The 15275-nt window shown below is 38.7% G+C and overlaps 1 protein-coding gene across 1 annotated transcript in view; it reads left to right on the top strand.

Annotated features, from left to right (window-relative positions):
• abcc8 (ATP-binding cassette, sub-family C (CFTR/MRP), member 8) overlaps window positions 1-15275 on the top strand; it is a 122000-nt gene that overhangs the window by 92728 nt on the left and 13997 nt on the right. Inside the window, exons 25-31 of the mRNA XM_033968232.2 lie at window positions 184-431; window positions 7588-7754; window positions 9659-9886; window positions 10856-10948; window positions 11020-11122; window positions 12819-12932; window positions 14004-14124. Coding sequence (XP_033824123.2) covers window positions 184-431; window positions 7588-7754; window positions 9659-9886; window positions 10856-10948; window positions 11020-11122; window positions 12819-12932; window positions 14004-14124 — 1074 coding nt within the window. The remainder of the gene's footprint in view (window positions 1-183; window positions 432-7587; window positions 7755-9658; window positions 9887-10855; window positions 10949-11019; window positions 11123-12818; window positions 12933-14003; window positions 14125-15275) is intronic.

Below are 15275 nucleotides of genomic sequence, written 5' to 3'. Positions count from 1 at the left end.
CACTGCGTCTTCATAACCTATAATCAATCTCTACTTAATGCCATACTGTGGAACCTTCCAGACAAAGCAATAACATCTCAGGAACATCTCAGCTCGTGGCGAATGGACCTCCCTCCGTATGAAAAGTTCCATAATGCCGCTTTAACCCTCTGCGTCCTGACTGAGCGTGTCTTGTGTTCTCAGAGGAGTCCGTGGACAGCGACGACGACGATAACCTCTCTCAGGTGATGCGACAGCGAGCGACGATCCCATGGCGGTCCTGCGGCACGTACCTGTCCTCCGCCGGGGTCCTGCTGCTCAGCCTCCTGCTCCTGTCCCAGCTCCTCAAACACTCGCTCATGGTCGCCATCGACTACTGGCTGGCGCACTGGACGTCCCGCGTGATCTCCGCCAAGATTGAAGCCACAGCTCGGAATTGCTCCATTGTCCAGGTGAGAGGGAGGCGATTGAGAACGCTGGGAATGTTCTACAGTGGAATATTCACTGGTTACCATGGTGACGCAATGCACTGCTCAAGTTAGTTTAATCTGAGTTTTATTTTAACACACTCGGACCATAAAGAGCTGACTTGGAGATTATTTGTGCTGTTAAACAAGTTCTTTACACATACAATTACAGTCAAAAGCTAGTTAGCATTAGCATTAGCATTAAAACACGTTAGCAAACACGGTCAGAAATGTGCTGAAATAGTCCGACACTCAAGAAAAACTACAAAATCGATTGAAACAACACATTTTCCGGAGTCTGTGATCAATCCGAGCCTGTTTGTGTTTGATTTCCAACAAAAAGTGAGAGCGACTAACTGAAAAACTGTTAATGCTAATGCTAATGCTAACTAGCTTGTGACTGTAATTGTATGCGTAAAAGACTTGTTTAACAGCACGAATCATTTCTAAGTCAGCTCTTTATGGTCCGATTGTTAAAATAAAACTCAGATTAAACTAACTTGAGTAGTAGAGCTTCAGACAGAGCAGTGCCTCCAGTTAGCGTCACATTGATGACATTAACTGTGAAGAATTAATAGGTTTCGTTGGAAAACATGGAGGACAGTGGCTTATATATGGGTAACTCTATGGTACATTCACTTTAATTATTTGGGATCTGCTCCACAAATTTGCCGTTTTAATCCCGTCTTTGTGATTGAAAAACGACTCCACTTTCTGAAGCTACTGTGAAAAAAATTAATTCACTTTTACATTTATACTGACAGATACAAGACCAGCATTTGTTTCATGTGGACACGCCCAGTAATTACAGAAATATTAACACTAAACCACAGAATTCTGACCTGTCTTGAATGGTGAAAAGTCCTCAAAATGGCGTCTGTAAACAAGAAGTTGAAACCTGTGAATTTATTTAAAGGGGCCGCGTTACGCTAATTTCAGATCCACGTTCTAATGTTGTTTCCTCGTCACAAACAGACCTGGAGTTGTGTTTCGTTTCATTCGCACATGTTTAACACACAAACCCGCGTAACAACATCAGAAAACGCTCTGTTCCACCTTGTGATGTCATCGTGTGGCGATACAGGAAGTGCTCCGCTGTGTTTTTAACTCCACACACCTTCATTTCTAGCATCATTTGGATCATTTCAGCGCTGGAATTGCCCATTTTTACTGAACTAAAGGTAAAAGTTAGCTTAAAAACTACCACTTGATGACATCACAAGGTGGAACAGAGCGTTTGGAGATGTTACAGACTAATAATGCACTAATCATTTTGCATAATATAGGAACTTTATACTCTAGAGATTCTGAACTCAGCCTGTACAAAGTAGTTTTCCCGTGTTTTCTGCGTGTCATGCCAGCGGAGTTACATAACCGATTTTGTGTAATTCCCGAGTGAATATCCGCTGAGCTGAGACGACCTAGAGCGCCGCCAGCTCCAGATGGACAGTTCGCTCGTGCCCGGGATGACGGCGGCGGCGGTGGCGTTCTCTATTTAAATGTGATGAATAGAAAGTGACATCGTTGGGGTCAATATTATGATGAGGGTAAAGGATATTTTCACACACATTAAGCAATAATCTTTAAACAGAGATGGAGGAAGTATGCAGTGTTGTTACTTAAGCAAAAGTACAAATACAGGAGCAAAATACTCAAGAAAAATTACAAGTATCATGAAAAATCTGCTCAAGTAAAAGTATTGAAGTAAAGTACCTGTTTAAAAATGTACTTAAAGAGTAAAAAGTAAAAGTATTTCTTGTAGATTTTGGGTCTTATAAATCTTCAAATGTGGAGATTTTAATAAAGATTTGAGATGAATTTTGTTCAGTAGAAACAACTGGAATCAATGTTTTTATTCTAGCTGTTTGTATATGTTTTTATTTGTATATTTTTATTTGCTTAAATGCCGTGCTGTACAAGTAATAAAGTAGAAATTACTCAAGTAAAATTTTGAGGTATCTGCACTTTAAAAATACAAATGGGTTGTAGAATTTAAATGTATTTTTCACATTTTGACTTGATTAAAACATTGAAATCTTGATTAAAAGTTAAGTCTGGGGCTTAGCTGGTAAATAACTATATCAATGCTCAAACTTAAAGGGATACTTTTACTTTTACTTTTACTTAACTACATTTGAGAGCAGTGTCTGTACTTTCTACTCCACTATTTCTGAACAGGACTGAAAAGTAAAAAGTACTTTTCATACAATTTGAGGGGTTATTTTTACCATGTTCATGGAAAAATCTTGACTAGTTTTTGAGTTCAAACTTCGACTTTGAGCAAAACAAAAATAAATACACAAAATTCATGAAAAAAAAAAAGAAACTGAATTATTAGTATTAGTAGTAATTATAAAACTAATAATATTATAGTAGTTATTATAGTATTTTTACTGTGACCAAAATATATCTAATTTTGAATCAGTATCTCTACATTTACCCTTTAACAAATGAACGCTTGTGTGAAATACTTTTACTTTTTACTCTTTAAGTACATTTTTAAACAAATACTTTTACTTAAGTAGATTTTTTCATGTGATACTTTTACTTTTACTTGAGTAACTTTGCGCCTGTGTATCTGTATTTTTACTTAAGTAACAACACTGAGTACTTCACCACTTCCATCACTGTTTAAAACATGAACGTGTTAAAAATAAACCCAAAAAATAACAAAAATACTTTTACTTTTCAGTCCTGTTAAAAAATGCAGTGGAGCAGAAAGTACATATACTGCTCTCAAATGCAGTGAAGTAAAAGTAAAAAGTATCCACTGTAAACTGTACTTAAATAAAGCACAGATACCTACAAATTTGACTTGAATACAGTACTTTAATACTTTTACTTCCACATTCCACCACAGTTTTCTTTAAGCAGTTCACATGATGCGGAAACTTTGTTAATAAATGTAAAATAAAATGAATAATACATGTAATAGAGCTGGGATTAATCCACTAATTGTGACGAGTTACTAAAAAACAGCCTTAGTCATATTTTATTAATCATTTTCTGGATTATAACGGTAAAAACAACTCTTGATTAAATATTAAATAGTAAATATTCTCTATAGAAGCCTTCAAAAATTCTATAAACCAATACAATCGTTTGACTAATCCGTATTTAATCATATAAGTAACTGAAATAACAAAATACTGGGATCATTTGAGGCCGTACATAAGAGTATAATGAAAATGCTTCACTAATCCACACGACCCCTGCAGGCGAGGCCCAGAACTGCACGTGCGTTTAAACCATTACAGTCATGTCCAACACAAACACAAAGGTTAAGCTCTGTTTGGGGCCGCTCTGGCTGTCGGCAGGTTATCGTGTTCCAGGACAATGTATTCTCCCGTGTGTTCGTCCGTCGAGCGCTAAATGCCAGACCGGCTCACGTTTCAATTATGTCACACGGAGGTTACAGACAGATTGGATTCTCCGTAACAACGCTCAACCCGCTGTGATATATTCAGTGTGCGATGCCAGGGATGACTGCTCTGGCTTAGCTCTCGTTTGGCGTTTTTATCTTATCTGTATTCGGATGTAGTCCCCTGTACGGCGAGCGGCCAGGGACACTCAAGAGTCCCGCTGCGTTATCGGACACATTACTGCCACTTCACATAACTGTCCTGCACCCGCTGACCGAGCAGAGGAGTGGGAAAAGTGCAGGAAGTTTGGACCTAAGACGACGAGAATCTACATATATGAGGCGTTTTCCGAGTCTAGACAAATACGACACGCTGAATATAAAATGTAATCATGATTTTTGGACTTTTCGGACTTTCTGTGAGCTTAAAGTATTTGATTTTTTAAGTGTGACAGAGCTGTGTTCCTTGGGACGACAGGAAGTAACATAAACCCCGGTGGTAAAAGGGTAAATACTGTAAGCGGCTTTTAATTATAAAGCAAATGTGAGTGTTACAACTGTCGTAAACGTAGAGTTATACAGTTGTCACTCGCTATATCGCGGTTTCGCTGTTTCACGGATTTTTCCCTGCTTTTTTACAGCGTATGATGGTGCATTGTGTTCTGCGTCCTGATTGGCTAAGAGACTATAGACCATTGTCCATCACTCTCCTTTTATTTGACGTTTTAACATTTATTTGGGTCATCTTGTTTATTACTTTGTACTTATTTTATTAACCATGAATATTATTTATCATATTATGTTGGATACATTATTTACTTTCTTCATAATAATATTGGTTCCTACTTATTGTTTCGGTACAGCGCATTTGAGGAGCGCACCGATAAAAATGTAACACGAGATGAGACGAGTGAAGTTGTTGCATAAAGTCGAGCTGTAACTGTCCTGATGTGTTGGTTTATTTAAGCAAAGAAGAAGCAAGAAAATACATCAAATTAAATCAAACTGTGACCAACAAACCGCAGCCTCAAGAGACTGAACGGAACAATATATTAGAGTCAAATTTACATAAACGTTGGATCTCAGTGTGACTCTGAAGTGCTGTACGTTTGCGATTTGTTTTCTCCCCAACAAAACCCACAACGTCGATGAAACGTTCTGCACCGACAAAGACGCCTACGAAGGTTTGAACTTTGAGAGAGTTTAAACGAGAGAGAAATGTGAGAAAATGTTAACGCCTGTGTGAGAAAAGTGTATAAAGTGTGTGGTGAGGGGTTTTACAGACAAAAACATAGAGAATAATAGTGAAAAATAAACTGACTACTTCACGGATTTCGCCTGTTGTGGGTTATTTTTAGAACGTGACCCCCACGATAAACAAAGGACCAAGGTTCAGCCGATTAAATAACAAAACGAGGCTCAACGAGTTCCAAACTGGTACAACACAAATCACAAAAGACCAAAACAAAACCGTCTCAGAACTAATTCACCGGACTTAAAGTGTCTCGATTTTACAAGGTTAAAGTTCCAACAGTTCCAGCAGAATCCAGCAGCTCCGAGTGGCAGGGGGCGGGTCCTTTTAAGGCGTGGCAGCGGCAGGTGAAGGCGCGGGAGTGACCAGGCTCTGGGACGTCGCGCCAGTCGACACCAATCGAGCCAGCGCGCGAGCAAAACACCAACCGCAGGAGAGGACTGTCGCTTCAAAGCTCGCAGAAACAGATCGGGCGTAGGAGGAGCTGGAGACCAAGCGCTGTGACACTAAGCGTAGATTAAACCAGTTGTTCTCAAACTTTTCACGGCCTTCACGTGCCACCAGAGATAAACCAGGTCTATAATAAACTATTCAAAGTTTACATTAAGGCTAAACCGGGATTATAATTTTCCATCACTATACCAGCGCTAAATAAGGCCCAAGCCAAAAGAAAGATTTACTAGTAATTGTTCAGCTTATTTTAATGCTTAATATTTTTATTTAAATCTATTTTTCTTGTAAGGAATTCAAGATTTTTTGGATTTGTGCACTGGCATTCAGGGCTGAACCATGTTGGCTCCTATTGCTGTTCCACTCTCTTTCTGTGTGTGATGGTTTATGAAAACGAAACTAATTTAAAACGACTCCTGCTCAGTCAACAGAACAAAACAAACATACAGAGAAACACCACCATATCCGGTCTAAGTAGTGTTAAATACCACGGACAAGAGGTGGTTTCGGTCTAGTCTTAAACTGCATTAATGACTGAAAGGATCTGACAGGCAGAGGGCGCTGTTCCATAGTCTGGGCGCTGCCACAGAAAAGGCTCTATCCGTTGACCTCTGACCTCAGGGCTCTGGGTGGAGTCTAGAGCTGCAGTAAGTGACACATTTAAACACAGTTATTACACTTATTATGCATGAGCTTAAATTTCCACGTTATCTCCAAGTTTTCTCCATAGACTGTTTATATAAATGGACATAGCTAACCTGCTAGCCACCGCGTTACAAACAGGAAGTGAGCATGGGTGCGCTTCCTGCTCCATCGGTTCCGGCTCCAATTCACTTTACATTGAAAATCTGTGTCCTCTCTCTGTACCTGCTGCTGTCGGACTCGTCATTTTGGTCTTAAATGTTCATATTAACCCACTCTGCATGATCCTGGAGTTTATTTTTATTTTTTTATATTGTGTTTATTTATTTATTTTGTTATTTTGAGTTTTTGTTTTTATTTTTTTTAATCATTTTTTTTATCTGTATTATTATTATTTTATTATTATTTTTTTTTAGGTTTTTTTTTTTTAAAGTTTATTTTCTTTTTTCTTTTTTTTCTTTTTTCTATTTTTAAACTGTGTCCTCTCTCTGTCTCTGCTGCTGTCAGACTCGTCATTTTGGTCTTAAATGTTCATATTAACCCGCTCTACATGATACTGGGTTTTTGAGTTGTTGTTTTTTTTTTTTTTGTTTTTTTTTTTTTGTTTATTTATTTATTTTTTTGTTAATTTGAGTTTTTGTTTTTAGTTATTTTTATCTGTATTTTTTTATCTGTATTTTTTTTTTTAAAGATATTTTTAGGTTGTTTTTTTTTTGTTTATTTTCTTTCTTTTTCTTTTCGTTTTTGTTTTTTTTTTTTTTTTTTTTTTTTTTTTTTTAGATCATTTTCAGTTTTTTTGTTTTGTTTTTTGTTTTTAAACTGTGTCCTCTCTCTGTACCTGCTGCTGTCAGACTCATTTTGGTCTTAAATGTTCATATTAACCCTCTACATGATCCTGTGGTTTTTATTTCACTATTGTGTCTGTAAATCAAAATATGAACATTAATAACAGACAAATCAGGCCCTTCTTTCCCTGAGGTCATTCCCGCTAGTGTTAGCAACAGGTTTGATTGACAGCGTTGCTAAGCGGGAAGGGGCGTCATCTTCAACAACCTCACTCCTGATTGGCTCTTTAGTTGCTATGATACTCGTGGTCAGAATTCCAAATATGAAACTCAGCTCCAAATTCGCCGCTGTAACTGCTCTCGCAACGATGAGCTTTGAGAATTTATTGGAGCTGAACATTGTGGGTGACGTCACACTCACGACCATAGATTCATTTTTTATTGTTTTTTTTTGTTCTGTATTGGACAAACTCATGCGCTGAAACTATAAAATTACTCAAAACTGTTCCTTAAACGACTTGGTTTCGTCGGAGGAGGCGAAAAACAACATATTTCTGATCTTACTGAACCATTTCCTCCACAGCTTGACGCCAGCCCTTCTGATTAATTCCGCCCCTAATTAAAACTAAACAATCTCGTCTTTGTTTCCAGGACTGCGGCTTCAGTCACTCATGGTACCTGTCCATCTTCAGCGTCCTGTGTTGTCTGGGGATCATCTTGTGTTTGGCGACCTCGGTGGCGGTGGAGTGGACCGGGCACAAAGTCGCCAAAGAGCTGCACCACAACCTGCTGAACAAGATCATCCTGGCGCCCATGAGGTAAGAGCGACGAGGGGAGTAAAGGACGGCTCTTTCACCTCATTAGCCTAACGACCATCTGCTTTCTAAACATAACGTCGACAGGGTATCGCTCAGACAAACAAACTTCAGTAAATGTGTGTGCTCAGAAACACGGCTCAGTGCACGGCTCCATATTTCACATCTCATTTAATTTAAATGGACCGGCTCACGACTCACGGCTCACGGCTCACGGCTCACGGCTCACGGCGGTGCCAATACGGAGCGTTCTGTCTGCTGCTCGTGAACTTCAGGGCTGGATCTTTCCCCCCAAAGCTTCTCTTCGCAATTTTTAGACATTGCAAAAACTATAATCTAACTACGGTATGAAAGTGAGCAGAGGGGGGCTTGCTTTTCCACAAACCTGCTTCTTATTTGATCGTTTTTTTCCATAAAAATGTTGTTTCTTTGGCTATAATCTTCTACAGAACAGCAGAAACTTATCTATCTCCCTGGAGAATGTTCCCAAATAAGGTTTTAACTTTTTTTTATTCGCTTAGAAATAAAAAGATGGACATGATGCTCCCGGAAAATTACACCACCTTTGAAAAAATAAAACTGCAAGTAGGAGCGTGCAAAAATATTGAAATATCGATATATCGTATTGTTTAATTTAATGGTACAGTATCGATATCGTGGGCTGCTGAGTATATTTTTTGTATTTTTTTTCCAAATTATTCAGTCACTGTGTTACATTTTTGTGGCTGTTTAGAGGAAAGAAACTCGTCATTTGACATTTGATTCACTGTTTTGACGATTAAAACAGGTTTATTTCATATTCACTTTTAGTTTAACAAAGACTTTTAGCATCACAATTGATTTAGTCGATATGTTTTGATCGTTTAGAGTCGTTAAACTGCACATGTCTCTGTGTAAATGTAAATGTGGAGCTCGTATAAACTGTGGATGAATGATATTGACATGTGGAACAGTCTGATGTGTTTTTATTGTCGGTAAAATCCACAAAACAAAACGCACTTTATCTTCATTCATCTTCAATAAATGAAAGATAAACAAAAAAATAAACACAATTAATATTTATTTTTTGTGAAAATGGGGTTGATCATTAAATGCCCCGAACGCTTTTATTTTTCACTGAATCGTATTGATTCGATTTGAAATATATCGTATTGTATTATATCGAATCGACAGTGCACTGTATCGAGATATGTATCGTATCGGCGACTTCTTAATGATTCCCAGCCCTAACTACAAGCGAGTATTTAATGTGAATTCAAAGTTAAACATGAGGTCAGTGCAAAGAATGTGATCAGATTATCCTTAAATAACTCAGTCTCTTTAAGGTAAATGTCACATTTTTATACAGCAGGTGGGTTAAGTGTCTTGCCCAAGGATACGACGACAGTGTTCATCTGTAAAAGCGGGATTCGAACCGCCAACCGTCAGACCAGCAGATCTGACACTCAACAAACTGAACTACTGTCGCTCATCTTTATAATATTTGCACAAAACTGGACACTTTATAACACCAGTCACTTTAATAAGTCGTGTTTACACTGTTGTTCTGATGCTGCTGTTGTGTATATTTTCTACCTTTAAGTATTTTATTAGATTTTTGAGCATATCTTTTTTAACTTCGTGCATGCCCTTATTTGTATTTGTATTTATTCAGTGTGTTTTATGTTTTATGTTGCACTTTATCACCAAAATAAGTTCCTAGTTTGTGAACTGGGAGGATTCTGATTCTGATTACCATTTATTTCCATTTTTATCCAGGTTTGTGCAGCTAGCTTGGCGTTAGCATGCAAACCGCGTCTGCAGATCTCGTTAAATATCTTTTCTCGGGGGGGAGTTTCATTATTTATCACGATTCACATTCAGCTCATGTTTCTGCATCAATAACACACATTTTTGCACTTGGACAGGCTGTTTGAGACCACTCCGCTCGGCAGCATCCTGAACAGGTTTTCCACAGACACAAACACCATCGACCAGCACATCCCCACCACCCTGGAGTGTCTGAGCCGCTCCACCCTGCTCTGCGCCTCCGCTCTGGGGGTCATCTCCTACGTCACCCCCGTCTTCCTCATCGCGATGCTGCCCCTCGCCATCACCTGCTACTTTATACAGAAGTACTTCAGAGTGGCGTCCAGGTAAGACGTAGAATAAACCCCCTTCAGTCACAGCAGATAAACAGAACCATTTGAGTCTGGATTTAAAAATTGTCAAAGTAGAGGCCTGAGTCGCATCTTTAGGAAGAATGTTTAGTCCTGGTTTAGTCCCGGTTTAGTCCTGGTTCAGTCCTGGTTTAGTCCCAGTTTAGTCCCAGTTTAGTCCCGGTTTAGTCCCGGTTTAATCCCGGGTTTAGTCCTGGTTTTCATCCTGGTTTAGTCCTACTTTAGTCCTGCTTTAGTTCTGGTTTAGTTCTGCTTTAGTCCTGGTTTAGACCTGCTTTAGTCCTGCTTTAGTTCTGGTTTAGTCCTGGTTTAGCCCTGGTTTCGTCCCGGTTTAGTCCCGGTTTAGTCCCTGTTGGGTCCTGGTTTAGACCTGGTTTAGTCCTGGTTTAGTCCTGGTTTAGACCTGCTTTAGTCCTGCTTTAGTTCTGGTTTAGTCCCCGTTTAGTCACGGTTTAGTCTCAGTTTGGTCCTGCTTTAGACCTGCTTTAGTCCTGCTTTAGTTCTGGTTTAGTCCCGGTTTAGTCCCGGTTTAGTCTCAGTTTGGTCCTGCTTTAGACCTGCTTTAGTCCTGCTTTAGTTCTGGTTTAGTCCTGGTTTAGTCCTGGTTTAGTCCTGGTTTGGTCCTGGTTTAGTCCTGGTTTGGTCCTGGTTTAGTCCCGGTTTAATCCTGGTTCAGTCCTGGTTTAGTCCCGGTTTGGTCCTGGTTTAGTCCTGGTTTAGTCCTGGTTTAGTCCTGGTTTGGTCCTGGTTTAGACCTGGTTTAGACCTGCTTTAGTCCCGCCTGACACTTTGTTTCTGTGGACCAGGGGGCTGTTTGGTGGTTGGATAAATAAGTGAGGGATTTATCACAGAATAGATTTACCCTGAGCACATTTGAGCCTTAACCTCCCGGTGTGTCAAAGGAGCGTTTGATTTGATTTCCCGCCGCTGTTCTTTGTGTATCAGGGACCTGCAGCAGCTTGAAGACAGCACCCAGCTGCCCCTGCTCTCACATTTCTCTGAGACAGTGGAAGGCCTCACCACAATAAGAGCCCTCAGGTGAGACATCAGACGACACACACAGAAATAAAACCCTAAAAACCCCCCTAATGGCCTCTTGTGTTTGACAGGTACGAGCCGCGCTTCAGACAGAGGTTACTGCAGTTCACCGACGCCAACAACATGGCCTCTCTGTTCCTCACGGCGGCCAACCGTTGGCTGGAGGTCCGCATGGTAATGATGTTTTTGTCAAGCTCGTGTGTCATTTGCTAAACAACAGCTGCCATGGATTTTCTACTGTTATCGGTAAATGCTCCCTCTGTTGGAACGATAAATATATATTGATATTGATATTTTATGTATGCAGCAGGAGGAGGAGTGTTAACGTAGAAGTCGCTCTGGAACAGCCAAAAAATGCATAATAATCAAGAAAAAAATATATATAAGTCATAAGTCGCACTGGACTATAGGTCGCATTATTGGGGGAAATTTATTTTACAAAATCCAAGACCAAGAACAGACATTTTATCTTTAAAGTCAAGTTCTAATAATAATAATAAAATGTGGAACAACAGGCTGAATATCAGTACATCACGCTAACGTAACACATTTATATTTATTCAGCTCCATGAAGCACAGACAGAACTGAACACGTGTCTGGTTTGTTAACGTAAGATATTAACAGTTAATCAGATAAATAAAGCAGAAAAAACAAGCAACAAGTTTACTCTGGATCTCACGATTTTGTTTTAGGGGCGTTTTTGTTCAGTGTTTCTCTTTGTCTTTTAAATCACCGTAATGTTGAAATGTTAAATGTTCAGTTGTTCAAGAGGAGGAGACACTGGTACAAGTCTAGATGTGAATAATAATAATAATAATAATAATAATAATCAATAAACAAGATGTGAACTTATATATTTGAATAATTTCACATATAAGTCGCACCCCTGGATGAACTATGAAAAAAGTGACACTTATAGTCCAGAAAATGCAGTAGTAGTAAATGTTGGTAGTGTTTGAAAAATCTCAACTGGACAAAAAGTTGTAGGAGTGACTTTTTGTCCAGTTGACAGATTAATTCTTTTTTTTATTTTTTTTATTTACTATGGATAATTCCTGGACGACTAAGGGATTCCACAGACATTTACTAACTTTAAGTAACTGTATTCTGGTAAAGTTACTCTTAGTTAGTTTCTTCAAATCCAAGGAATACACTGTGGTACTTGATCACACAATTTAGGCTTCGAAATCCACAATATTAGAGGGAAAAATTGAAAAAAAAACCAAAACTGCTCTAGTGGTTGCGGCAGGTGTGATTTTAACTTCTCTAATGTGTGAAAGGAAATGAAACAACGAACAATAAAACAAACGTTAAACTGTTTATAATCCTATGTTGTGTTTTTACTGTATAATTTAAACGCAACTCAATGTAAAAGTATCGAAAGTATTCAAAATGCAGTAATCTGATTGGACCTTGTACCGAAATAAATGACAAAATACAGATGTTCAATTTTCTGTGGATCGATTTTCAAAGTGCTCTTGTCATCACTGATCGCTGGTCACGTGGAACTGCCTGTGAAAATGAATTAACTTGTGTAACTATGTTTTTTTTATGCTTTGAAAAACATTTCAACAATTTTTTGGGAAATTTCAACACTGTTTAGATGCAACGTTTAGGCCTGAATAAGAAAACCAGAGGATATTTACTTGCAGTTACACCAACTGACCACTAAATTAACCCCAATGGAGTGTGGCAGCAGAGAGCACATTTAAACCAACGCATTAAAGAGAAAGTTGTGTTTTAGTAGCTGTCCACTGCAGTGACCGCTGTGCACCAGAGGGTTAACTGATGCTTAAAACACTGAAACTGACACAGGAGGGACACATGTTTCCGTCTGTCCGAGTAAAGCGTTCCCTGTTTTTCCTTCAGGAGTACATCGGAGCGTGTGTCGTGTTGGTGGCGGCCGTCGCGTCCATCACCAACTCCCTGTACAACCACCTCTCCACGGGCCTGGTGGGACTCGGACTCACGTACGCGCTCATGGTAAGAGCCGCTCCCAGAAGAACAACAGTGTTTATGTGAAGATGATGATGATGATGATGATGATGATGATGATGATGATGATGATGATGATGATGATGATGATGCGTTGGATTCATATAGCGCCTTTGCTCTCTGGGGGTGAGACGGTCTGTGTGCGACTCCAGCCCCTCTGTGTGTGATCAAACGCTCTGGAGTTTAAGTCGCTCCAGCTGAAAAAACATATTTAAGTTGCACTGGACTATAAGTCTGGACTAGACTTTCTTTCCCTCATTTTCTTTCTTTCTTTGTTTCTTTCTTTGTCTTTTTTTGTTTGTTTGTTTGTTTGTTTTTTTCTTTCTTTTTCTCTATTTTTCTTTATTTTTCTTTCCCTCTTTTTCTTTATTTCTTTGTCTTTTTCTTTTCTTTCTTTTTCTCTCTTTATCTTTCTTTCCTTTCTGTCTTTTTCTTCCTTTCTTTTTCTTTCTTTCATTTTTACACCGCTCTTTTCCGCACGCACGCTCGCACACACACATTCATGCACTCACACAGACACACTCACCCCCACACACACATTCATACACACCCCCTCACACACACACCCCCACACACCCCCACACACCCCCACACACACACACCTTCATACATACACTCACGCACACACACACACACCCCCACCCACACATTCATACACACACTCACACACACTGGGGTCGAGGTGGATTCAGTGTCTTGCTCAAGGACACAGCGTCAGTGTTGATCTGTTTAGACACACATCAGTTTGATTCTTCTCAGTCTCGTCTCAGGCTTTGAGACGGGACGTTCTTAAGGTGGAAGCGTCAAAGCGAAGTGTTAAATGCAAAAAGTTGTATTTAAATGTAAAGAAAATGAAGCAAACATGTTTTTTTTTCATGATGTCCGGTTTATAAAATGTTTTTTCGTGCTAATTCATCTTCTAAATCTACACGGTTGTTATCGGCCGACGAAAGACCTTAAGACGACACATGAGTTTGCTGTTTATACTTGACTCTGTGCCAAGTGTGTGTCCCCGCGGTGACTTTAACCCTCTGTCCTCCTGCTGTCTCTGTGGATCAGGTGTCCAACTACTTGAACTGGATGGTGCGTAACTTGGCAGACATGGAAGTGCAGCTCGGCTCGGTCAAAAGAATCAACGGCCTTCTCAAAACGGAGCCAGAGAATTATGAAGGCCTGCTCAGTGAGTCCTCATCAAACATCTGCGAAGCTTTGAATCTGTACAAAAGTCAACACAAAAACTGAAATAAATGTTTTCCTTTGCGCTTCTCTCATCTGTGAAATGAGTCAGTCACATGGTTTATTCTGCGTCAGCTCAGCCCCAAAGACATGTTTGTTTTTTGTTTTTTTAAATATTTTTATTGATGTGTAAACAATTATTACACTATACTGTCATTTAAAACAACAAATGCACTCACACCTTTTACATTTTTATATCACAAGAACTAGAACTTAAACAAATAATATAAGATAATGATGACAATAATACAAAAATAAATAAATTAAATAGTCACACAAATCTTGACTGTAAATAAATAAGAAGCACATCACGTAGTAAATAATAAAATAAAAAAGATAATAATAATAATAATAATGATAATAATGATAATGATGATAATGATAATAATGATAATAATGATGATAATAATAATAATAATAATAATAATAATAATAATAATAATAATGATAATACTGATAATAATGATAATAATGGCAATAATAATAATAAAAAAATAAATTAAATAGTCACACAAATCTTGACTGTAAATAAATAAGAGCATCACATAGTAAATAATAAAAACATACAAATAATAAATAATGATAATAATAATAATAATGATAATAATAATAATAATGATAATAACAAATCAAGTTTTACACATAAAAGAAAAGTGGGGGGTGGAGTTTGGCTTAGACAGTTTCAAGTCAAATTGTTGCCACTAACTATAAAATTTGTTTACAATCCTCTTCTTGGAATGTCTAACCTTCTCTACATAACCTCATTAATCCACGGAGCGCTGGTGGGGATTTCTTGATTTCCAATGTAAGAGGAGATGGCGTCTCGTAACACGAGAGGCAAACGCTAAAACCTGTAGCTGTAAAGTCGAATATGGAGGGAAGTCTTCTGGACGACCAAAGATGGCCACATATAAAGAAACATCAATTGTTTTTGACAGACTCTGGACATGACATCAAAATAAACCGTCCAGAAGGTTGTAAAAAAAAATATATGTGCGGTTACAAGGGGATCCACCACGCCGGTCACAAACACGTCTTTGCACATAAATCATAGCGGTTACATGGTAATCGCCAGGCTCTCGTTCGTGTTTGTGG

The sequence above is a fragment of the Periophthalmus magnuspinnatus genome, chromosome 6, assembly GCF_009829125.3.
Source record: "Periophthalmus magnuspinnatus isolate fPerMag1 chromosome 6, fPerMag1.2.pri, whole genome shotgun sequence".
Taxonomy (NCBI): domain Eukaryota; kingdom Metazoa; phylum Chordata; class Actinopteri; order Gobiiformes; family Gobiidae; genus Periophthalmus; species Periophthalmus magnuspinnatus.
The sequence above is the reverse complement of the archived record's forward strand: the minus strand, read 5'-3'. Positions and strand labels throughout refer to the sequence as shown.